The sequence below is a fragment of the Oryctolagus cuniculus genome, chromosome 6 (genome assembly GCF_051225735.1).
Source record: "Oryctolagus cuniculus isolate XC-2025 breed Fujian yellow rabbit chromosome 6, ASM5122573v1, whole genome shotgun sequence".
Taxonomy (NCBI): Eukaryota; Metazoa; Chordata; class Mammalia; order Lagomorpha; family Leporidae; genus Oryctolagus; species Oryctolagus cuniculus.
The window spans coordinates 27,258,280-27,281,777 of record NC_142872.1 but is presented as its reverse complement, the minus strand read 5'-3'; the positions used below and the strand labels follow the sequence as shown (position 1 = coordinate 27,281,777).

General features: G+C 45.4%; 2 protein-coding genes and 1 pseudogene across 5 annotated transcripts in view; 1 reads left to right on the top strand and 2 right to left on the bottom strand.

Annotated features, from left to right (window-relative positions):
* Positions 1 to 14,718, top strand: part of CDC23 (cell division cycle 23) — a 27,489-nt gene extending 12,771 nt beyond the window's left edge. The window contains exons 10-16 of one of the 3 annotated variants that reach the window (XR_016236165.1): positions 5,661 to 5,836; positions 5,955 to 6,074; positions 7,971 to 8,046; positions 8,354 to 8,415; positions 11,037 to 11,115; positions 11,192 to 11,311; positions 13,273 to 14,718. Coding sequence is in view for 2 of the 3 variants with exons in the window: in XM_002710235.6 (XP_002710281.1) it covers positions 5,683 to 5,836; positions 5,955 to 6,074; positions 7,971 to 8,046; positions 8,354 to 8,415; positions 11,037 to 11,115; positions 11,192 to 11,311; positions 13,273 to 13,443 (782 nt within the window). In the remaining variant the exon portion in view is untranslated. Of the gene's footprint in view, positions 1 to 219; positions 316 to 5,660; positions 5,837 to 5,954; positions 6,075 to 7,970; positions 8,047 to 8,353; positions 8,416 to 11,036; positions 11,116 to 11,191; positions 11,312 to 13,272 lie in introns of those variants that run through there. The other 2 variants (XM_002710235.6, XM_089335924.1) reach the window with 2 other exon arrangements.
* Positions 7,005 to 7,502, bottom strand: LOC149126067 (peptidyl-prolyl cis-trans isomerase FKBP1A-like; annotated as a pseudogene).
* On the bottom strand, positions 14,707 to 23,498 carry KIF20A (kinesin family member 20A). Of its 2 annotated transcripts, none has more exons than XM_002710234.6 (19): positions 23,293 to 23,498; positions 22,681 to 22,867; positions 20,827 to 20,913; positions 20,611 to 20,730; positions 19,890 to 20,028; positions 19,577 to 19,764; positions 19,359 to 19,488; positions 19,001 to 19,195; positions 18,783 to 18,894; positions 18,607 to 18,675; positions 17,667 to 17,810; positions 17,363 to 17,528; positions 17,107 to 17,271; positions 16,835 to 16,974; positions 16,623 to 16,725; positions 16,155 to 16,353; positions 15,895 to 15,986; positions 15,530 to 15,667; positions 14,707 to 15,258 (listed from the first exon to the last, which is right to left on the bottom strand). In XM_002710234.6, the coding sequence occupies exons 2-19, from the start codon at positions 22,843 to 22,845 to the stop codon at positions 14,938 to 14,940; spliced, it is 2,673 nt and encodes an 890-aa protein (XP_002710280.3). In that variant the 5' UTR covers positions 22,846 to 22,867; positions 23,293 to 23,498; the 3' UTR covers positions 14,707 to 14,937. The 2 variants fall into 2 exon arrangements, with proteins under 2 accessions (XP_002710280.3, XP_089192048.1); XM_089335922.1 differs by having other exon boundaries at positions 15,144 to 15,258; positions 15,631 to 15,667.

The following is a 23,498-nucleotide window of genomic DNA, read 5'->3' as shown; positions in this document are numbered from 1 at the left end:
CTAGGATGTTTTTCTGTGCAAATACTTTGAAAGTGTGACTGTGGCATGGAATAGTTTGTTTGCAATGACTAGATCAATATGCTACCTATTACTTTGCAACTCCCTTTTTAAAAGTTTGATATATCTATGCTATATTTCCCTGTTAGTACATGTTAATTTATATTACTTTTATGTAAGTTTTCTATTATGTAAATTGTGATTAGTGTTTCTGTTATAAAGATTGTTTCAGGGAATATGTTTGTGTATGTACATTTGTTTCTGCATGCCTGTGCAACTGTCTCTGTATAATAAGTTCATAGCAGTGAAAGGCTGGGGCAAAGGTGAGTATGTTTAAACTTTAATGTAACTAAAATGTTTCTAAGACAATCCTACAGAAAGATATGAGAGTGCCTATTTCCTGGATTAGGATGTCCCATTCTCAGGAGTGTTGACTTTTGGGATTAGGTCATTTTGTTGTTGTTGTTTGGGATGGTCTGTCCTATTTTAGGTGTGAGTAGTATCCTTGGGCTCTACTCACTATATGCTAGAAACCCATTTCCCCCAGTTAAGACAATTAAAAGTGTTTCTAGACATTGTCAAATGCCTTGTGGAAGTTAGAGTCATCCTTGGTTGAGAATCATGGTTCTGTATACTTGGCCATACTGTGGCATGATAATCAGTTGACAGGTAAATAACCATTCCTTGATGAAAGTAACCTTGGTTGGTTGTGATTGAGAACCTAGGCTTCTTGGAGATGAAAGAGAGATGTGTGTTCCTTGGGCTTTGATCACATTACATTGAAATCATACATTTGTGCTTTTGCAGTTCAGGATATTACTAGTGAACTGATGGGATTTTAATTTATCAGTGATTCAATAAGTATTTCTGGCTCTTTTGAGAAAGTTAGGTTCTAGTATGGGAAGTGCTGTGAAACACAAATAAGGTAGGAATAAGTGATCTTTTCAACATCATAGCTTTACGGATTAAAGTCTATTAAGGTGAGAGTAGAACCCTAGTTTGGGCCAGCGCCGCAGCTCAATGGGCTAATCCTCCACCTGTGGCACTGGCACCCAGGGTTCTAGTCCTGGTCAGGGCGCCGGATTCAGTTCCAGTTGCTCCTCTTCCAGTCTAGCTCTCTGCTGTGGCCTGGGAGTGCGGTGGAGGATGGCCCAGGTCCTTGGACCCTACACCCGCATGGGAGACCAGGAGGAAGTACCTGGCTCCTGGCTTCGGATCCCAGCCACAGCGGCCATTGCGGGGTGAACCAACTGAAAAGGAAGATCTTTCTCTCTGTCTCTCTCACTGTCCACTTTGCCTGTCAAAAAAAAGAACCCTAGTTTGTTTAAGAAACACCTTTTGAGCATCATTTGTGTCTTAGGTATTGTGCTTTGTATTGAAATACCTACCCTAGTTGTCCATCAAGGAAGACTGATAAAACAGCTTTAACGCAGTGGATTGAGTATTGCGATTGAGGTAAATGTAGGATGCTTTGGGAGTATATAGAAAAAGTGTCTGATCGAGTTTGAGACTCAGGGAAGTTTCTTGAAGAAGGTGATTTTTGGCAATACTAAGTGTGGAACAGACATTGTGCTTGAAAAATTTGAGGACTTCAAAAAGTTCATGGAAAAATGGAATTACAAAGTGTGTTTTGGTACAAAAAAAATTTGAAGTTTTGGGCAGGTGGCACAAGGGTTAAGATGCTACTTGGGACCTGTATCCCATATCAGAATGCAGATTTGAGTCCTGGCTACTCTCCTGATTCTGACTTCTACTAATGTACACCCATGGAAGCAGCAGGTAATGATTCAAGTCCTTTAGTTCTTGCTACTCACCTGGAAGGTCTGGACTCCTGGCTTTGGGAGCATTTGGGGAGTGAAACAGTGAATGGAAGATTTCTTTCTTTCTTTCTTTCTAAGATTGATTGATTGATTTAGAAGATAGAGTTACAGAGAGGCAGAGGCAGAGAAAGAGAGAGAGATCTTTCATCTGCTAGTTCACTCCCCAAATGGTCACAATGGCCAGAGCTGGGCCTGTCCAAAGCCAAGGATCCAGGAGCCTCCTCTAGGTCTGCCATGTGGCTGCAGGGGCCCAAGCACTTTGACCATCCTCTACTGCTTTCCCAGGCCACAGTAGAGAGCTGGATCAGAAATGGAGAAGCTGAGTCTTGAACCGGCACCCACGTGGGATGCCGGCGCTGCAGCTGGTGGCCTTACCCGCTGTGCCATAGTGCTGGCCGGCCCCTGAATGGAAGAGTTCTATTTGTCTCTCTGTCTTCCAAGTAAAATGAAAATAAATGAACAAATAACTTATTTATTTGTAAGGATTTATTTATTTGAAAGACAGATTAACAAGGAAAGAAGGCAAGAGACATAAAGAGAAAGAGATCTTCCATTCACTGGTTCACTCCCCAAATGACTACAGGGGCTGGGCTGGACCAAACTAAAGCCAAGAGCCTGGAACTCTATGCGGGTGCCCTGTGTGAATGTCAGGGGCCCCAGCACTTGAGCCATCTTCCATTACCTTCCCAGGTACGTTAGCAGGGACCTGGATGGAAGTGGAGCAACTAAACTTGAACCAGTGAGCCAAAACAGGATACCAGCGTCACAAAAACAGCTTAATCCACTACACCCCAATGCTGGCCCCTCAAATAAACTTTTGATTTTATTAACTGAAATTTTTTTTGTGTAATAATTAAAAAAATTGTTTTTAAATGTTTGGATGTGAGTGTTGTGTTGCAGCAGGTTGGGCCACCATTTGGGAACTCTTATCTCCTATCAGAGTAAGAGTCCAAGTCTGTTCTCTGTTTCTGATCCACCTCTCTGCTAATGCACCTGCAAGGCAGGAGATGATGGCTCAAGTACTTGAGTCCCTTCCACCTTTGTGAGAGAGCCCAGTGGAGTTTTGGCACCTGATTTTGGTCTGGTTAAGCCTTGGCTGTTGTGGGCATTTGGGGAGTGAACCAGCACATAGAATCTCTTTCTCTCTCTTTATGTCTCTCTCTCTTCTTCCCCCAACTCCTCTGTCACTCTGCCTTTGAAATTAGTAAATCTTCAAAAACAGTTTTTTTTTTTTCAAGGTCAAATGCCCACCCTTCTCTGTGCATTAGTTTTCTTGTCAATAAAGGGAGAATAACAAGTAGAACCTTTCCTCATGCATTTGTCAAGATCAAATAAATTAATACCTGTGTATACAATTAAATTTTTTTTTTGCCGAAATAAACTTATCTGTTACTTCCTTCCACAAATTTGAAGTCTTCCCTTTCTGTATAAAGTATTTGTAACAATGTAAGTTGCCAAGTATATTGTATTCATTCAGTTCATTTTAGCTGTTCCAACTGGTTAACAAGTCTCATCTACTTAATTTTTGGACTTGCTTATTCTGCTTCCCTTAACATCACCTTGTCATTCTGACTTCTTTAGCAGCCAGGGTCTGAACTCTTGTTGCCGCTAACCTACTTCTCTACTCTGTTACAGAAGTTAATCTTTAGGGACTCTGCCTAGAGTCTTCTTACACCTCATATATTTGAGTCTGAGTCAGTGGCAAAAGCAAATATATCCTGTAGGACATTCAACCCTCCATTATTGCTTTTTCCCAGATGAACATGAAATTGAGTTTGAACCTAAGTAATCAGGTATGAAGGGTAGATAATTGGTGTGATTGATTTCTCCTGAATCAGACTAAAAAGCTAAATCTAGACAGTTAAAACATATATGGATAAGGCTGGTGCTGTGGTGTAGAAGGTTAAGCCTCTGCCTGCAGTCCCAATATCGCATATGGGTGCTAGTTCGAGTACTGGTTGCCTCCATTTCTGATCCAGCTCCCTGCTGATGTGCATGGGAGAACATGGCCCATGCATTCATGTGGGAGACCCAGAAGAAGCTCCAGGCTTCAGCCTGGCCCAGCCCCAGCCATTATGGCCATTTGGGGAGTGAAGCAGCAAGTGGAAGATCTCTGTCGCTCATTCCATGTCTCCTTCTCTCTCAGTATTTCTGCCTTTGAAATAAATAAATAAATCTAACTTGCTTTTTCTTCTTGACAGTATCTGTTGATCTTTACACATTAGTATATGTAACATCTAAATCTGTCTCTTCATCTGATTTGTTTATGCAATACAATTTATACATAAAGCAGGTTTTTTTTTTTTAGTATAGAGTTTTATGTTTGCTTTTGCTTGCTGTACCCTTCTCCCATGATATATGTTAGCATATTTTCATATCACATAAAAGTGTGTATATACACATATGTGTGGTTTAATGGGCTATTTAGATATACATATATCTGCATTTCACTTTTCTCATTCAACTATAACTTATGAAAATCCCTCCAAGTCTTTATAGTTCTGATTCATTCCTTTAAAAAACTTAATTGAAGCACAACTTACGTACCATAAAATCACTACTTTTAAGTTTATAGTTCAATGAGTTTTTGTAAATTTACACAGTTTTGTAGCTTTCACTGTAATTCAGTTAGAATGCTACAGCACCCTAACATGTTTCCTTTTGTCTCTGCAGTCAGTCCCATTGCCTTCCCCCAGCAACCACTGCCCTGATTTCTATCTATAGTTTTGCCTATTCTAGGGATTTCATATAAATGGAATCCTATAATATTTAGTCTTATTGTATGGCTTTTTTCAACATATTTTGGGTATTCATCCATGTTGTATGTTTATCAGTAATTCTTTTAAAAATAATTTCATTTATATGAAAGGTAGATAGTTGGAGAATGAGAGAGAAAGATTCAGAAGCAGAGAACCCTCCCCACACCCATCCCTTGTTTGCTCCCAAATGCTCACACATGAGTTGGGCCAGGCCAAAGCTTAGAACAGGGAACTTAATGTGGGTGGCAGAGACCCAGTTACTTGGGCTTGCTGCCCTCAAGGGTGCATGTCAGCAAGAAACAAATCAGAAACAGAGCTGGGACTTGACTTGCACATACTCTCACATGGAATGCAAGTGTCCGAGGTGACAACTTAACCACTATTCCAAATGCTCACCCCATGTGTTACCATATTTTGTTGATCCATTCACCGGTTGATATAAGACAGAGCTTTTATACTCTTCAAATAAAATCTTTCACAGAGCCTTAAAGCCTTTCAGTTACCTTTTTCAAAACTAATGATAATAGAGCTGCTCTGATTCTTGTGGGAGAGGGAAGCTCAGAGTTCCCTTCCCAATGTATACTTTTCTTGTTCACAAAGATCAGAATAAAGAAAAATTCGAGCACAGATAGTTCCACCTGCATCTAAACGGCAGGTTTCCATTCAGACTTTTCAGGGTCCAATTTCAGGCACATTTTTGGCTTCTGAGCTAAAGGGAAGCTCAGAGCTCTGCCTTTCCTTGGACCCTGTGAAACCCAGGCTCAGAGGAATACAGATAGAAAACCCTAATCTAAAGCATACTTTAGAAATTTCCTGCTCTTAATTAAGAAACTGTATATAAGTGCTATATCCAGATCAGATAAAATTTAGAGAAACTTGCAGTGTTTCATAATACTTAAAAAAAAAAAAAGAGTGTACAAAAGATGAACTATATTTCCCAAGAGAATGATGATACTCCCTGTGTACAATTGAGTTTTTTTTTTTTTTCCAGAACTTTGGGGGTTAGGAGGTTATAGTTTCATGGCTGTTTAGTGGATTATCTATTTTAGTAGACTTTTATTTTTACCTTTCTACTTATTTGTAGTTTTCTGTTGTTTTTTAATCAGGTAATTATTATAGTTTACGTTCTCAGCATGAGAAAGCAGCCTTATATTTCCAGAGAGCCCTGAAATTGAATCCTCGGTACCTAGGGGCCTGGACACTGATGGGACATGAGTACATGGAAATGAAGAACACCTCTGCTGCTATCCAGGCTTACAGGTGAGCATATAGTGGAGGGTGAGGTGGAGCAGACGGCGTTACTGTTGGACAGTGATGCACATGCACGTGGCTAACCTTGATTCTGCCCTCTGACCAGTCTGTCTTTTCTGCTTCTTAGACATGCCATTGAAGTCAACAAGCGGGACTACAGAGCCTGGTATGGCCTAGGGCAGACCTATGAAATCCTTAAAATGCCATTTTACTGCCTTTATTATTACAGACGGGCCCACCAGCTTCGGTAAGTCTGGTCACTTGACAGTGTATTTGGTGTGGGAAGGACTGATGATCACCCATTTTTCCCTCTTTCTCTCTCTTCCTCTTCCTCCCTCTCTTCTACTGCAGTAATAAGACTCAAAACTCATGTGTAGTGCCAATGGGCAGGGATGGTCAGCAGTATTTTCTGTCACCAGGATAGCAGAGGGGTGCAAAGGGCTGGGGAAGAAAAGCCAGGAAACTGAAATGAGCAGAGAGCTAAGCACCAAACACGGGGAGGTGCTGAACCTGTGATTAGCAGCATCACCTTCTCAGGAGAGTGCTCAAAAGATCTGTCGTGATGGCCAGGCTATTACAAATAGCACCTTCAATTTAAACTGTGAATTAAAGTTTCTTACCATTTAGGAAGTGTTGAAGAGTTTGGAGAGTTAGGAGATTATAAATAAATAAGCCAGGTCACAAAGAAGGCTTCATTGGTCCCCGGAGACAGGAACCTATAGTGTTTCAGCATCAGAGGGAGGCTGGGCTGGGGCTGTGGACGCAAAGGGTTTCCCCCTCCCAACTTCAGTTTTGGGCAGGGCTGTTAATCTAACCCAAGGACGTCGCTAAGATTGCAGAATAATTCAGCATCTAGAATCTGCTGACTTTGCAGTGCAGTAGCAAGATGGTTTAATACATAATAGATAGAAAATTCATCCAAAAAATAATAAAAATAAAGATTCTCAAAAACCTGTCCCCCCACCACCAATTCCTGTTCTAAGTTTACCTAGCACCTGTTAATACCTGACTGCATCCCAACTGGAAACCTAGATCCAAGACTGAAACTCAGTCTTCACCCCAAAGTGAAAACAAAATAAAAAGAGTCACTTGAGGTTCATCGTGTACTTAGGTGAACACACACAGGAGGAAGGGAAGAGGAAATAGGGGTGTCAGAAGCAAAGCTGAGTGACAGAATCCATTCAGTCAGGCAGATGTTTGTATAGAGCGTACTAGAACCACAGGCAAAGCTCTGCATGAAGCCATGTTTACACATCTTGAGTAGCGGACCTCTCCGCGGCAGATACAAGAACCAGGAGCTAAGAGGGGATACCATTTGTGTCATTCCACTTTCGGAAGCTCCACATCAAAGATGAGAGTGGCATGTGGTAGGATGGTGCCTGATGCCCGGTGACATTGTTGGCATAGTTTGGGGACTTATCTGGGCAACCTCTTCTTCCCAGCCTCAGGTCACTCCCTGTTGCCCAGTATAAACTTAAAGGGCTTGTTTCTGTCTCTGGAGGAATAAAATTTATTTCATTCTGCAAGCATCCAGGTGTAGTGCACCACACAGTTCTGACCTTGCTTCAGGAAGATGCAACCTGAGGAGACAGGCACGGTGGGCAAATGTGCGCAGCAATGGAGGTACCCCAGGTGCCACCAGTGCCACTACTCACCATCTCCTTTCTCTTTGATAGCTGTTAACCACAGCAAATGTTTATTTATTTTTTTTTTTAATTAATTATTTGCAACAACCAGGCCTAGATCAGGCCAAAGTCAGAAGGCTGGAACTCTGAGTCTTCCACATGGTTGGCAGGGGCCCAAGGACTTGCTAGACACGTTAGCAGGAAGCTGGATCAGAAGTGGAGTAGTTGGGACTTGAACCAGAACCCACATAGGGGATACTAGCATCACAGGTGGTGACTCAACGTGCTCTGCCACAATGCTGCCCCACAGCAAATGGTTTTGATTATTGGAGACCTGAGTTTAAACTTGCTAATACATGTTGAATTTAGTATATTCCACTAACAGCATAGTTATGAACACTAATTAATCTAATTACATGAAGTGTTAGAGACCAGTCCTTGAGTAGATGTAAAATAGTGGGAAGAGGGCTTCCGTTAGTGATCATGTGTTTGCTGAGACTTCTGCTCTTCTTCCTCAGGCCCAATGATTCTCGTATGCTGGTTGCTTTAGGAGAATGTTATGAGAAACTCAATCAACTAGTAGAAGCCAAAAAGGTACCTGAAATTGGGCCCTGAAAAATTTGAATGGAAATTTGTTGTTTAGATGCAGGTGGAACTATTTGTGCTCTAAGTTTTTATTCTGATCTATGTGCATAGGAAAGTCTGAATATCAGTTATATAAGATAAAAACAAAGCCGAGCTGAGATGATCAGAGGGAGTTTCAGCACCTATCAGAACTAGTTAAAATGCCTTGTATTCTGCAGGTCAGAACTTCTGGGAAGTTTGCAGGGCCTTACCCTTTTTGTGATTAACTGTGACACGTGGGTCAGTGGTCAAAATGATCAGTGTATTTTTTTGACAGTGTTACTGGAGAGCTTATGCTGTGGGAGATGTGGAGAAGATGGCTCTGGTGAAACTGGCAAAGTGAGTGAAAGGAGTACAATGTTACTGCTGTTTCTGTTGGTTTCTCTGGGCTAGTGGGTCCTACCTGCGTGCTCCATAGCCTCCTGTCACCCATCTTCCTATATGAGTGTGTGGATACTGCAGGATGTCTGAATGCTGGTCTGGGAATTTAGCCATCTTGAAGAATGTTACTTCTCCTTGAAAGGAGAATTGCTTTCTTATTGGGCAAGGGATCAGGAGTGAATTGAAGAAAAAAAATGGTATTTTTATGTGAGAGCAATCTAGGAAATGGCCTTTTTTCCTTAAATATTTATTTAGTAATTTATTTGAATGGCAGAGTGACAGAGAGAGAGGAAGAGACAGAGAGAGACAGAGATCTCCCATCCAGTGGTTCACTCCCCAAATGCTTGCAGCAGCCAAGGGTAAGCCAGGCTGAAGTGAGGAGCCAGAAATTCCATCTAGGTGTCGGTTTCTTTTTTTTTTTTTTTTTTTTAAGACTTATTTATTTATTTGAAATTCAGAGTTACTCAGAGAGAGGAGAGGCACAGAGAGAGAGGTCTTCCATCCGTTGGTTCACACTCCAGATGGCCGCAATGGCTGGAGCTATGCTGATCCGAAGCCAGGATCCAGGAGCTTCCTCTGGGTCTCCCACGTGGTTGCAGGGGCCCAAGGATTTGGGCCATCTTCTCCTGTTTCCCAGGCCATAGCAGAGAACTGAATTGGAAGGGGAGCACCTGGGTCTTGAACTGGCACCCATATGGGATGCCGGCACTTCAGGCCAGGCGTTAATGCGCTGCGCCACAGCACCAGCCCCCATCTGGGTCTCTTACATGGGTAGCAGGAACCCAGTACTTGAGCCATCAGCACTCTACCTCCCAGGGTCTGCATTAGCAGGAAGCTGGAGTCAGAAGTTGGAGCCATACTTCAAATCTCAGCACTCTGAACTGGGATTCAGGCATCTTAATAGTTAGGTCAAACACCTATTTCATGTTCAGGAGGTAGATATATCTATATCTATCTCTATATAGAGATGGATATATTAGACTTATTGGCATATTTATTTGAAAGAGTTACAGAGAAAGGTAGCGGCTGGCGCTGTGGCATAGTGGGTGAATCCTCCACTTGCAGTGCCAGCATCTCATATGGGCACTGGTTCAAGTCCCGGCTTTCTTCCGGTCCAACTCTGTTGTGGCCTGGAAAAGTGGTGGAGGTTGGCCCAGGTCCTTAGGCCCCTGTACCCATGTGAGAGACCTGGAGGAGGCTCCTGGTTCCTGGCTTCAGATTGGCTCAGTTCCAGCCGTTGCAGCCATTTGGGGAGTAAAGCAGCAGATGGAAGACCCTTCTCTCTCTCTCTCTCTTTGCCTCTCTGTGATTCTGCCTTTCAAATAAATAAATCTTGAGAGAGAGAGAAAGAAAGAAACAGAGAGAGATGCTCCATCCTTTGGTTCACTCCCCAAATGGCTGTGATGGCTGGAGATGGGCCAGTCTGAAGCCAGGAGACAGCAGTTTCTTCTGGGTCTCCAACATGGGTGCAGGGTCCCAAGTTCTGGAGGAGCTAGGACACGAACCAGCACACATATGGGATGGCAGCACTGCCAAGGAGGTTCTTAAAATGCAGTTTCATTTCTATCAGTTCTTTTCTGTATTTTTTTTTTAAAGATTTTTATTTATTTGAGAGGTAGAGTTACAGACAGTGAAAGGGAGAAAGAGAAAAAGGTCTTCCAACCACTGGTTCACTCCCCAAATGGCAGCAACAGCCGGAGCTGCGCTGATCTGAAGCCAAGAGCCAGGAGCTTATTCCAGGTCTTTTGGGTCTCCCTCATGGATGCAGGGGCCGAAGGACTTGGGCAATCTTCCACTGCTTTCCTGGGCTGTAGCAGGGAGCTGGATAAGAAGTGGAGCAGCTGGGACTCAAACCGGCACCCATATGGGATGTCGGCGCCACAGGTGGAGAGTTAACCTACTGCGCCACAGTGCTGGTCCATTCTGTATTCTTTAATCTTGAATTGTAACATGTCCTTTTTTTTTTAAAGATTTATTTATTTAATTTGAAAGTCAGAGTTACACAGAGAGAGAAGGAGAGGCAGAGAGAGAGAGGTCTTCCATTCGCTGTTTCACTTGCCAGTTGGCCGGAGCTGTGCCGATCTGAAGCCAGGAGTCAGGAGCTTCCTCTGGGTCTCCAACACGGGTGCAGGGGCCCAAGGACTTGGGCCATCTTCTGCTTTCTCAGGCATAACAGAGAGCTGGATGGGAAGTAGAGCAGCCAGGATTTGAACTGGCGCCCATATGGGATGCCGGCACTGTAGGCAGTGGCTTTACCCGCTACGCTACAGTACTGGCCCCTTAATGTCCTTTTAAAATCTCATTCTGGTTATTAGCAGACAATTTAGTGAGAATGTGTTATCCAACTTAAGTATTTACTAACTTTCCTTCATCATTAGTAGCAGAATAATGAATCTACTAGCTTTGATAACAGAAACCATGACATCTGTTGGTATTCATGCTTACAGGTCTCAGTGTACCATTTATGCCAAAATTTATACCCATCTGTGCTGTAATTTCATGTCTTCATTGTGTGCTTATACTTATCATTAATTTGCTCTGAGATCTGATTTGTACTGAAAGGCTAATTTTTTTTGTAGGCTTCACGAACAATTGACCGAATCAGAACAGGCTGCCCAGTGCTACATCAAATATATTCAAGATATCTATTCCTGTGGGGTATGTGTCGTAGCATGAGAACTGTGTCGTTCACCTTGTTCTTGCCACCGCAGTCATTCCTGCTTTCCCTATCTAGGAAATAGTGGAACACTTGGAGGAAAGCACAGCCTTCCGCTATCTGGCCCAGTACTATTTTAAGTGCAAGCTGTGGGATGAAGCTTCAACTTGCGCCCAGAAGTGTTGTGCATTCAATGATGTGAGTATCGGTTCTTTAATAAATAAAGGGTTTGGATTTTAGGCTAGAATGTAAGGTCTTTACCATAATGTGAGGGTGGAGAGTGGTTAAGAATAAGTGAAAAGCCTGCTCTGATTCGTGGAACTCGTATATCATCAGTACCTCAATAACTTTTTTCTTTTTTAAAGATCTATTTATTTATTTGAAAGTCAGAGTTACACAGAGGAGAGGCTGAGAGAGAGAGAGAGAGAGAGAGAGGTCTTCCATCCGATGGTTCACTCCCCAATTGGTTACAATGACTGGAGCTGTGCCGATCCGAAGCCAGGAGTCAGGAGTTTCTTCTGGGTCTCCCACACGGGTGCAGGGGCCCAAGGACTTGGGCCATCTTCTCCTGCTTTCCCAGGCCATAGCAGAGAGCTGCATCAGAAGTGGAGCAGTCGGGTCTCGAACTGGTACCCATATAGGATGCCAGCGCTTCAGGCCAGGGCGTTAACCTGCTGTGCCACAGCACTGGCCCCAATAACTTTTTTTTTTTTTTTTTTTTTTTAAGATTCATTTTATTTATTTGAAAGAGAAAAGGAGAGAGAGAGAGAGTCTTCCATCTGCTGGTCTACTTCCCAATTAGACACAATGACTAGGACTGGGCCAGACTAAAGCCAGGAATCAGGCGCCTCCTCCAGGTCTCCACATGGGTGTGGGGCCTCAGGACTTGGGCCGTCCTCTGCTGCCTTCCCAGATGTATTAGCAGGGAGTTGGATGGAAGTGGAGCAGCCAGGACTCGAACTGGAGCAAGCCAGGGCTTTAACACACTGAGCCCCAGCACTGGCCCCGGGATGGTTTTGAAACCCAGCCACCATATCGTTGTTTGTTCTTTATGGCTGGAAGTTATTTCTGTGTCTGGAAATCGTTCTGGTTCTGTCTGCTTTGTGCAAAGAGGCAGCGGCACAGCTGGGTCCTGGCTGCACCGTGGGGTCCCAGAGTGGGTAGAGGTTCTATATGGTGCTGTCTTCACAGCAGCCGAAGTGGATGATTTGGTGTCCTCCAGAGGGGTCCCTGGGGACTTTAAGCCTCACTGCTGAGGTGCAGTGAGGGCGCCATGTAGTGTGGGTAAGCGAGGCCCCGGGGGTAGGCGTCTTCAGGGTATCTGGCTGGTGCTTCCACTGGCGCCTGGAAGGAGTCGGGTGTGACTGGGTCCTCCAGGGGTCTATGGTGCTGAGCTTCCTGCGGGGGTGGAACTTGAGTGCATTTTGCTCTCGAGTTTTGCTCTGTGGTTCTTGAACCAGACCTGCACCACCGTGGGGTCTATGTTCATTTTGGAGGCTACTTCTACCTGAAGGTCACGGTCTGGGTACAGGTTCTTACTGAACAAGATGTTCAAGTCTTCAAGCTGTTCATCAGTGAATATGGTTCTTTTCCTCTGTGATGTCTTGTTATATTTGCCTTGAAGGAAGTCCTCTGAGCTGGACATCTTTGTACTTCGACCCGTTCCCGTGTTCTGCTCCAGAGATGAGGACTGGAGCAGTTGTTTCTAAGATCACATGGCAGGAACACCTCCCTCCTGCAATGCCTCTCTCAATAACTTGTTTTTAAAAATAGCCTTGCCCTGGCACCTCAGCTCACTAGGCTAATCCTCTACCTGTGGTGCCTGCACACTGGGTTCTAGTCCCAGTTGGGGCGCCGGATTCTGTCCTGGTTGCTCCTCTTCCAGTCCAGCTCTCTGCTGTAGCCTGGGAGTGCAGTGGAGGATGGCCCAGATCCTTGGGCCCTGCACCTGCATGGGAGACCAGGAGGAAGCACCTGGCTCCTGGCTTCGGATCAGCGCAGTGCGCCGGCCATACCGGCCACTTGAGGGGTGAACCAACGGAAAAAGGAAGACCTTTCTCTCTGTCTCTCTCACTGTCTAACTCTGCCTGTCCAAAAAAAAAAAAAAAAAAAAAGGCAGCATTGGGCATATTTTCAAACAATCATCTGCTTTGTTTCAGACCCGGGAAGAAGGTAAGGCCTTGCTTCGGCAAATCCTACAGCTCCGGAACCAAGGTGAAACTCCGACCAGTGAGATGCCTGCTCCCTTTTTCCTCCCTGCCTCGCTGTCTGCCAACAACACTCCCACCCGCAGAGTTTCTCCACTCAACTTGTCTTCTGTCACACCATAATTGGCTACTTCAAGCAAGTACATTGCTACACCCATAGTAAGCCTTACTTCCATGTAAAGAATGGCCATGTTGTTCATCCAAGGACCTCAGCTCTCATTTCTACAGATGGAAACAGCTGCTTGGGGACAGTGTATATAATCACCTCCAGAGGCAGACTGACAGATGAATATTGGCAGGTACAGATTTTGTCTTTTGCCAGTTAGGAGCACTTGTGTCTCTTCCGTTCACAGAGTGGCTGCAGATCTTGGTCTTCTTCACAGAGCCATTTTTTATCCCCCCCCAAAGTATCCCTTTTACAGCACTTTAGCACAGGCTACAGGAACAAAGTGTTAATGCTTCTGGAGTGGGAGACCCAAGGAAGGAAGCAAAGTCTGCCTGCCACTGTACTTTCTGCTGGCAGTAGCCATAACTGAGTACCCTAGGAGGAGGTCAGGGCACTTTGTAGAAATGACCTCATTCTTGGATTTGCTGAGCATGACCCCAATTCTGAAGTCAGAGATTAGGTTTAAATGGAGTAGAGCTATCCATTTGTACTTTCTCAAGGGAGGCATTCTTCCAAAACTGGTGTGAGAAGGAGTCTTCTAAAAGCTTTCAAGTTGGAAGTTACTAGAGTTGAATAAAAGGACAAAAGAAACTCACTGAGCATGGAACTGCTGATGACCCTTACCGAGGGCAAAAGATGGCTATAGTGCTAGCTATACCCCTACCAAAGCAAACCAAGGAGACTTCATGGACATTTGAAAATGACTTTTGCTACTACACCGATGAGAATAAACACTTCAAACTAGTCTGTTTTAATAATTTTTTTATGCATAATTATTTTTTGGCCGCTTATCTCCAACAGAACACATGTTTTTCAGCCTTTATCTGTCTAGACAAGGTAAAGGGAATCATTCTTACTGTGGTCTTGGAGGGTTCCAGCCCTGTGCATGTGTGTTCAGGAGGTAATATGCTCTCATTGTAATGTCTGCTGTAATGAATTTGTACAGAAGATGCTGTGGACCATTCTGAGCTCAGGTTCCAGCTTTCCTTCCTTTTTATTCTTAGAACATCATCTGTTACCTGTTCACCTCCTTACGTATGACATTTCATTTTATATTAAGTTAGAATAGCTCATGCCACTTGAATTTATTTCTTAATAAGTCAGATTAGTTGTACACTAGTTACTCGTCTCCACTGCCATTCCCAGGTGTTTGATTCTGTTTTTACACCCATTTTATAATGTTTTAATTATTTTTCCTAAATTTGGAATTCCAATAAAAATGTAAACAATAATATCTTTATTTTATATACTTCTTTGTGTGCATAGATACCATGTGAGTGAAAAAATATGAGCTTGCATAGGTGATTATAATACAAAATGGGAAAAACAACTAGCGCCCAAGTATTTCATTGTGCATAGAGTTCCAAGTATACGGTAAAGCCCAAGAGAGACCTGTCAAGCTGAGCAGCTGAATCATCTGAGAGCAACAACCGAGCTCTCCTTCTACAGACTTAATATTTTTTGCCAAAAGGTCCAGATTTTAGTAGAGGGGAGCGCCGTGAGCGCAAGATCCGGGCGTAAGGGCTGCAGTCTGTTGAGCTTTGGCAGGTGGGTGTCCGGGGAAGTAAATTTCGAAGGAATGGTTTCTTCCCTGGGGGTTGCTGGTTTGGCTGCTGGTTTTCCTGGTTGGCACCAAGACGTTTTTTGGCAGAAGAGGCCTGGCCTTGGAGTTTTAGCACAGTGTGATACTGCTCAGCAATGCAGGCTACCTTCTTCCGCAGGTCCAGCTTCACTAGCATCATGTTATTCTGCAGCTCAGCCAGGGTCTGGTCCTAAAGGAAGATCAAAAAAGAACACATTTCTCACATTTCTTCCTGGTATGTTGGAGAAACAAGACAAGGCTTGACAAGGCTTTGACCTGGCATACCCCTGGCCACTTTGGCCATCTGGAGAGTGAACCAGTGGATGGAAGATCTCTAACTGCCTTTCAAATAAATAAAAAAATAAATCTTCACCTTTTCTCTTCCACCCCTCACTCCTGTTTTCTCACATGCGCTCTGGGGAGGGCTGGCAGGACAGGAGAGGTATATAGGCTGCCCTAACCTGTTTGAGCAAGATGTCATCACAAGTGGTGAAGGCTTGCCGGAGTTTCCCTGCCCCGGTGCTGTGGCAGCAGGCTCGCTCTGCTGACTGGAGAGACTCACCGAGTTTCTGAAGCTCTGTCCGCAGCAACCTTATATTCTGAAAAAGGAGAAATAAGAGCTAAGAGATTCATCCTGGATAATGATCTGAATAGACTCGTTGTCCATTTGAGAAAAGTAAAATTAGAAAGGGCGGTTGGCTAAATGAAATAGCCACTCTAGGACCATTATATATATACAAAGTGTACCTTGTCCTCACATGAATCAGTGATGATGATTCTGGATATTACAGACAAAAAAAGGAGCTCTGGTAACACAGGAAATTACCTTCTGGCCCTCCTCTAACTTCTTGTCCACATCAATGGTGAAGGGCTTGGCAGAAGGTGGTGGTTCTAACATTTTCTGATACTTCTGCAATTCTGAGGGAAGGAAGCAGAAAACCTAAACATGTAGATTTACTGAGTTAACAGTAGCCTGTAGCAGATAGAAGATTGGGGACATAGCTCAGAGTTGAAGAAATTATGTTGGAATTGGATTCAGCTGTTCCTGAACCACTGCCAGGCTTTCTGCCTTCTCTCCTTCCTCACCTTCCGTGGTGGAGTGTAGCTCTGCTTTGCACTGTTCTAGTTTAGTTTTAACCTCCTGGAGCTGCTGAGTGGAGGCAGAAGCTGCCAACCTTTGCGACCGCCGTAGGGACAGTTCAGACCCTGATTGTTGATTGGCTACTGGCTGCTGTCTGGCTTCCTGCAAGAGAGCTTCTAGCTCTTCAATCCTTTCATCCCGCTCCTAAGAGGGAAGCAGAAAGCACAGTTTTGTCCAGAGTCAAATACTGCAGGAACAGATGTCTGAACAAATAAATAACTTTCCTGACACTCCAGGCTTGAAAGCCTGGCCAACTAAAGCCTTAATTATTTCAGCAAATAGACTGAATGCCTACAAAGCTCTAAAGGGAACAGAGAAGTGACTTAACTCATTCCTGCCCTCTGTCAGCATTTATAAAATCTATTTACCTAGTGATCTGAACAGCTAGTTGGGGCTGATTCAAGGTAACTTACCTGAATCTCTTCTTGGTAAAAACTTGTTAGGGACTCCTTGAGGATTTTTAGTTTCTCTTCATACATTTCCTCCAGTAGTTCCTTTTGGGTATCTAAATGTTCACTGTCAGAGAAGTGAGTAAAGATTGTGAGGGACAATTCCATCTCAGTCCCTACTTTCCCACCCTGTCCCAGGTGGGTCTGTGACAGGGCCAGAGGGTCTTAGCTAGTACCTGCACCACTGTTCTCGCTGTTGCATCTGCTCCACCATCTCATTGCAGATTTCATCACGGAGCTGCATCTCCAGCTGCAACTTTTCCTGTCTTTCTTTCAATAGCAGTGCTTTCATGGCTTCTACCACCTGAAGGAGCTCCTAAAAGGAACACCCATGTCAGAGGTCACTATTTAAAGAGTCATGCCTCAGAAGGGTCAAGTCCACTGAGACGGCAGCATGGAAAATGTGTAGCCATTAAGCTGTGGCCCCAAAGCTTCCTTGTATTCTCACCTCCTTGCCATACACAGAGATGTCAGCTTCATTTTCAATGTCGTCATCAAGGCCTGGGCCTGCCTTAGCCCCTTTATCTAAGCTGGGGGATGCATGAAGACTGTGTTCCTTGATGAATGCATGCAGGGATGGGAGTCCCAGTTGTACAGGTGGGGCATGTACAAGCTAGAGGGGGGAAAAAACTTAATTGATTCTATAACCAGTCCATGATAGCTTTTTTTAAAGTTATCAGACCATTACCTCTTTAGTGTCTCACCTGGCTGGCAATGGCTGAGAACTTGGCTACATGAAGAGTCTCATCGTAAGCAGACGCACAGGGATTGACGTTGACGATCATGCAGGAACGGCCTCGGCCTGTGAAGAAGCCTTGGAATACTCGAGTCAATTTGCTGTCACGGAAGGGAATCAGGTTCTGCTTGGACCTGGCAGAAAAATCAAAAATAGAGCTGTCAGCACAACTGCAGCCATTGGGGTATCCCAGCACCATACCCAGTGATGACCAGGAAGTCTCTTAGCAAACTGCAGCACCCAAGGACATCCCAGCTTACAGTCAAGCTCACCGGTTCTGCTGGTTTTGCCGCAGGGCAGCAATACAGCGGCCCAGGGTGTGCAGAGAAGTGTTAATATTTCCAGCTTCCTTCAGCCGTTCACCACTCTTCTGATCTTTACAGCGCTCTGAGCCAGCCAGATCACAGAGTGACAGCCTAGAATAATGCACAAAATCTGATGGCAGGGCCTCACGTGTTAGAAACCTCTTAGCTCTTCATATGGTTCTGAGAGGAGAGAGTCCACCAAGAATCTCCGTACCCAAAGAAGGAAAAGAAATCATTTTGAGGGCTCCTGATTCCCCAGCTACCATTTACGGATAAGAAGCCCAAATTTCTTTTTAAAATTTATTTGAAAGAGTTAGAGAAAAAAATCTTCCATTCTCTGTTTCACTCCCCAAATGGCTTCAATGGCCAGGGCTGGACCAAGCCAAAGCCAGGAGCTTCATCTGGGTTTTCCATGTGCGTACAGGGGCGCAAGGACTTGGGCCATCTTCCACTGCTTTCCCAGGCACATCAGCAGGGAGCTGGATCAGAAGTGGAGCATCCAGGACATGAACCAGCGCCCATATCAGAGGTTTAACCTGCTATGCCACAGCACTGCCCCCTCTCCCTTTTTTTCCAGAAAAGATTATTTACTTGAAAGGCAGTCAGAGGGAAAGGAAGATAGAGAGATCGATCTTTTCACCTACTGATTCACTCCCCAAATGGCCACAAAAGCCCAGGGTGGGCCAAGCTAAAGCCAGGAGTTCTATTTTGATCTCCCACATGAGCGGCAAGGGCCTAGAGATTTGTTGCCTTCTCAGGCACATTAGCAGGAATCTGGATTGGGAGCGGAGTACCAAGGACTTGAACCTGCATTCTAATATGGGACGCTGATGTCACAACAGTGGGCTAACTTGATGAGTCACAACACAGGCCCCCAAAGCCCAGATTTCTAAATGGAAAAACTTACTCGCTGATCTTGGGGACTATATCCCCTTCCCCCTGAAGGTGCAGGATCCGGATTGAGAAGATGCTGTGACTACAAGGTAAGAAAAAGGGGAGAAGTCATTGCATATTTTCCATGGCGAGATGCAGGACTGATAATGCCTGGATATAGTGAAGAGTTTATTTTTACAATCCACTTACCTGCGGCTGGAATTCTGGTTCAGGTGGGTGCTGGCAAAACTCTGGTTCTTACGACCCACCTTCAGGAGTTTCCAGGCCTCCTCAGCATCTTGAACATGAATCCAATTGAGATCTGAGGTCAAAGTAGAGAGGGGCATAAGATACAAACTCCTAGCTCTTCCTAGTGTCTTCCCAAGTCCCCTCTAGGGTTCACGCCAGCCTCCCCAGTAGTCCCATACCTTTTACATAGGGATTGCCATTTTGATCTTCACATAGCCGTAGAGTCTGCCTTTTGCGCTGCTGGTTAGGCGGTTCTAACAGATCATAAATCAGTTCATTATAGATCTCAAAGAAGGAGATCCAGATGGAGAAGCGAATGTCTGCTGGGACACTTACTGGGGCAGTGTCTGGCTGTGCCCATCGGTGACTTGTTTCTGGGGAAGAAGCCAACATATAAAGCATTAGCCCTAGTGCAGTCTATCTCACTTTTGGCCTATGGGGAGCCTCAGAAGGCAGAGCTCAGACCTCTGGCACTTATTGGTATCAAAGAATGGATTCCTGCTGTTACCTGACACAGAACTAAGTCACAGTACATACCATCTAACTGGCTACTGCTGGTAAACTGACTGGTGGACGACAGCCCAGCAATGCCACTGTCAAAGCTGATGCTGGTACCCATCCGGCTCTCAATGTAGACACTCCTCTTCAAGGAGGTGGACAGCTCCTCCTGGAGGGGCGGCAAGGACAAGGTTAGCATAAAACTTTCTTGAGATTTGTAGCTACTGCCCCAGCGTCCATGTATACCAACATTTTACCTCCTGGAGGCCTCCATTTAGTAGGGAGAGCTTCTTCATTTCCTCCTGTCGGATCTGCTTGCTGTCTAGCCAGATTACCTCGTTGGAAAGCAAGGGCTTCAGGTCAGGTGTCGGATGAAGTTGGCCTTGGAGGCTGCTGAAGATCAGAGCCAGGGATCGGGGCAGGATCCCTCCATCCTTGATGGTACCTAGAGGTATACAGAAGATGCACAGCTGAAACAAGTCCTTTCTGTCCCTAACTTGCAGCATCAAAAAGTAAAGAAAAAAAATCATTATAAGCCAGTCAGCAACACTGTGTAGCTGTACTACTCACCTTGAATTGTGTGGGTTTTCCCTGAGTTGGTGACTCCATAGGTGTAGATGAGCCAGCTCTGCCCTTTGATTACATCCTTTACCATTTCCTTCACAGTCAGGTTGAAGAAGGATGCCTGTCCGACTTCCGGCCCGAAGATCTAGAGACAGACCCAGCTTCTCAGAGACGGATCCTTTCCCTTCCCTTCTCCTCCCATGCAGAGCCAGCGTGGCATATCCCTTCATAGTGGTTTGCTCTGGAAACCACCCAAGGGTTCCTTCTTATAGTGCTGCCAGAAGTTCCCCAAATGCCAACAACTCAACCACTCTGCTAGTGCATCTTTCATCCAGCTCAACACATACTTAGGCAGTGCTATGCACTGGGCCTCGTGCTGCACACTCAGCAAGGCAGCACAGTGGTCCCAAGCACAGGCTTTGGAGATGGACGATCTGGATCCAAGTCCTAAGTCCACCACTAACAATCAGCTCGGCTTTGGCAACATTACTGCTGCTGAACCAGAGACTCCTTGTCAAGAAAATAGGGATAATGGTAATAATAAGAACTGTTGGATATTAATGCACATGAAGTAATTGGCATAATGATGAGCACATGTCAAGGGCCCCCAGAATTGTAGATGTGTGCATAAATAAGGAACTTATAACAGAGAGAAGCCCTCCTTCTCAAGAGGAAACAAGTTGCCACTAGAAGCTTGTCCCTTATTCACAGACCAGTTCCTCCATACCTGGGAAAAGGTAAACTTGTGGGTGGCTTGACCAATTCCTCGCTCAGTGCTCTTCTGGGCAAAGGAGTCCTTGGGTGCTTGTAAAACCAGGGTCTCCACATTCTCCACACGGACACAGCCCTTTGATGGAGGAAAATAGTTGTCACACAGGAAAACATTCCTGGGAACCTCTTCTCTACTACATGATTCCATTTAAATTACTCCCTCCTCACTCACCTGATCCTCTTGTCGTTCCAACTCTGAAGGTAACAAGGGCCTGACCCTCAGGTAAACTTTCACCTTCTCTGCACTGTCAGGTGGAACCTGTGGCAGAATTCCAATCCGGAACCATGGATTAATCTCAGCAGCCCCCTCTGAGCAAATGGCAAACAGCACAGTTCCTAGGAATCACACTGACATCACCCCATTCCATTCCAAATGTCTGTGCAGCTACTCTTGGTTCCACAATCATTCCAACCTACACACACTTTTCTTTTTTTACTATTTTCTCACCCTTTTCTGTCTTATCAGTATCCTCCAAACCTGGTTTGCCATACCAATTATCTGAGTTAGAAGTGGTTGATTGGTATGAAAATCTGTATGTGATATCAAGTCATTAAGCTGCTGGGAGGCTGCAAGGCAGACGCAATTGAATTTGAGTTCCAATTCCATCATTTAGTAACTATGAAGCCTTGAACAAGCTTTTAAAATGTTTTGCCTCAGTTTCCTCATCTGTAGAATGGAGTTAATAGCACCCAGTTCAAGCATTCAACAGACATTCAAAGTGCCCACTATGGCCCAAACTCCAACAGGTTCTGGTAGTCCATGAGGGACACTGTCAAGGACTCGATTCTGATGGAACTTTAAGTTCCTAAGAAAAACTCTAAGAAAGGACAGGAGTTGTCACTGTGGCATGCAGTGCAGATGCCTGCAGCGCCTGCATCCCATGAGTGCCGGTCTGTTCCTATCCCGGCCGCTCCTCTTCTGATCCAGCTCTCTGCTATGGCCTGGGAAAGCAGCAGAAGATGGCCCTCAGGCATAGGCCCTGGGAGACCCAGAAGAAGCTTCTGGCTCCTGGCTCCAGATCAGCCCAGCTCCAGCTATTACAGCCATTTGGGGAGTGAATCAGCAGATGTAAGATCTCTATCTCTTTCTCTCTGTAACTTTATCTCTCAAATAAATAAACAAATCTTAAAAAAAAAAAGATAAGAAAAAAAAAATATAACAAAGCATGTTAACATTTAGCAGGGGCTGGTGCTGTGGCATACTGGGTAAAGCTGTCATCTCCAGTGTGAACATCCCATATGGACACTGGTTCAAGACCCGCCGCTCCACTTCCGATCTAGCTTTCTGCTATGGCCTGGGAAAGCAGAAGATGGCCCAAGTCCTTGGGCCCCTGCACCCGTGTCGGGGACCCAGAAGAAGTTCCTGGCTTCTGGCTTCAGAACAGCTCAGCTCCGGCCCTTGTGGCCATCTGGGGAGTAGACTAGTGGATGGATACCTCTCTCTGCCTCTGCCTTTCAAATAAATAAATAAATAAATCTTATAAAAAAAAACACACAAACACATTCAGCATTGGGCCTAGTAAAGTGGCTCTCAACCAGGGCCATTTCTCCACTTCTCCCAGCTACAAGGGGCATTTAGTGATCTCTAGACTTTTTGGTCATCAGAATAGGGAAGTTACTACTGACATCCAGTGGACAGAGGCCAAGAATGCTGTTAAACACCTTACCATACAAAGGCCAACCCCCACAAGAAAGACTATGGCCCCAAATGTCAAATAATGCTGTGGCTGAGAAACCTTGGCCTAGCGGAAAGCTAAACAAATGGCTGATGTTGCTAAGCCATTGCACTTAACACCAGGACGAACTTGTGCAAATTATCCAACACTTAACTGGGCCTCGTGGTGAAGAGAAGGAACTGCTCTCTCCCTTGGAGCTAACCATGAGCAGGAACTTGAGGCCACATATTCTACGAGGTTTTTGCTTGTCATACCCTTAATTCTGAATTGCTATCTCAGAACTTCTACCTTGCGTGGACAACTGTGGCTAAGGCCTTCCGCCGCCCGAGCCACTCCCCTTAGTCCTTTACCTGTGGCTTGTCCTCTAGAGAGGCGGAAATGACGGAGCAGTCCGACAGCAGTTCCTTGCGAACCACAGACCCCAGATCTGCAGCTGTGGACTCAAACATGGGGGAGACGCCCACCTCCTCATCTGACAGAAAGCCCGTGGGCGGAGAAAGGATCCCATGCGACATGACAGCAGGGGGCAGCCGAGGTCTGAAAGGAGACAAGAAAGTGAAGCAAGGACTTGGGACGAAGAGGCTTCAAACCAGGTTAAAAAAAAAAAAAGGCCCAGTCCCAAGACACCCGGCCCGGCTGCCAGAATTGCTACGCCCTTCCCCACCCACTGCCCCAGCCCCAGTATCTTATCTGCAGAGGGAAAGGCGATGAGGATTGAAAGTTAATCCAGCCTAAGGCGGCATTTTCGAAGGCGAACGTTAATCCTGGGCTATCAGGTTGCAAAAGCGGAAGGCCACGCTCCGAGGAGGGAGCCTGGCTCGCCGGGGCTGGGAGGATCGCAGGCTCCACCGACTGCACCCCAACGCCCACCGAGACGAGGCGTCTCCAGTTCCGCTTTCCGGACGCCTACTCCTCGCGGGCAAGAGCTGGTAACGCTGCGTGCAGCCCGTCCGCACACTCACCCGAGGCCGTGACACTCGCTCCTTCTGCGGTACCAGCTTACGTCTCGTTCCGAATCACTTCGTCGGCTGCCTGAGAGTAAAACTCCACCCACGAGGTGCAGCTTTGTTCCCGATACAATGTTTTAAACTACGCGCTGCGTTCGCTCGGCCAATCAGCTGGCGAAGCCTGTAGCTACCAATCAGCGTAAGGGAAGGAGGCGGGGACG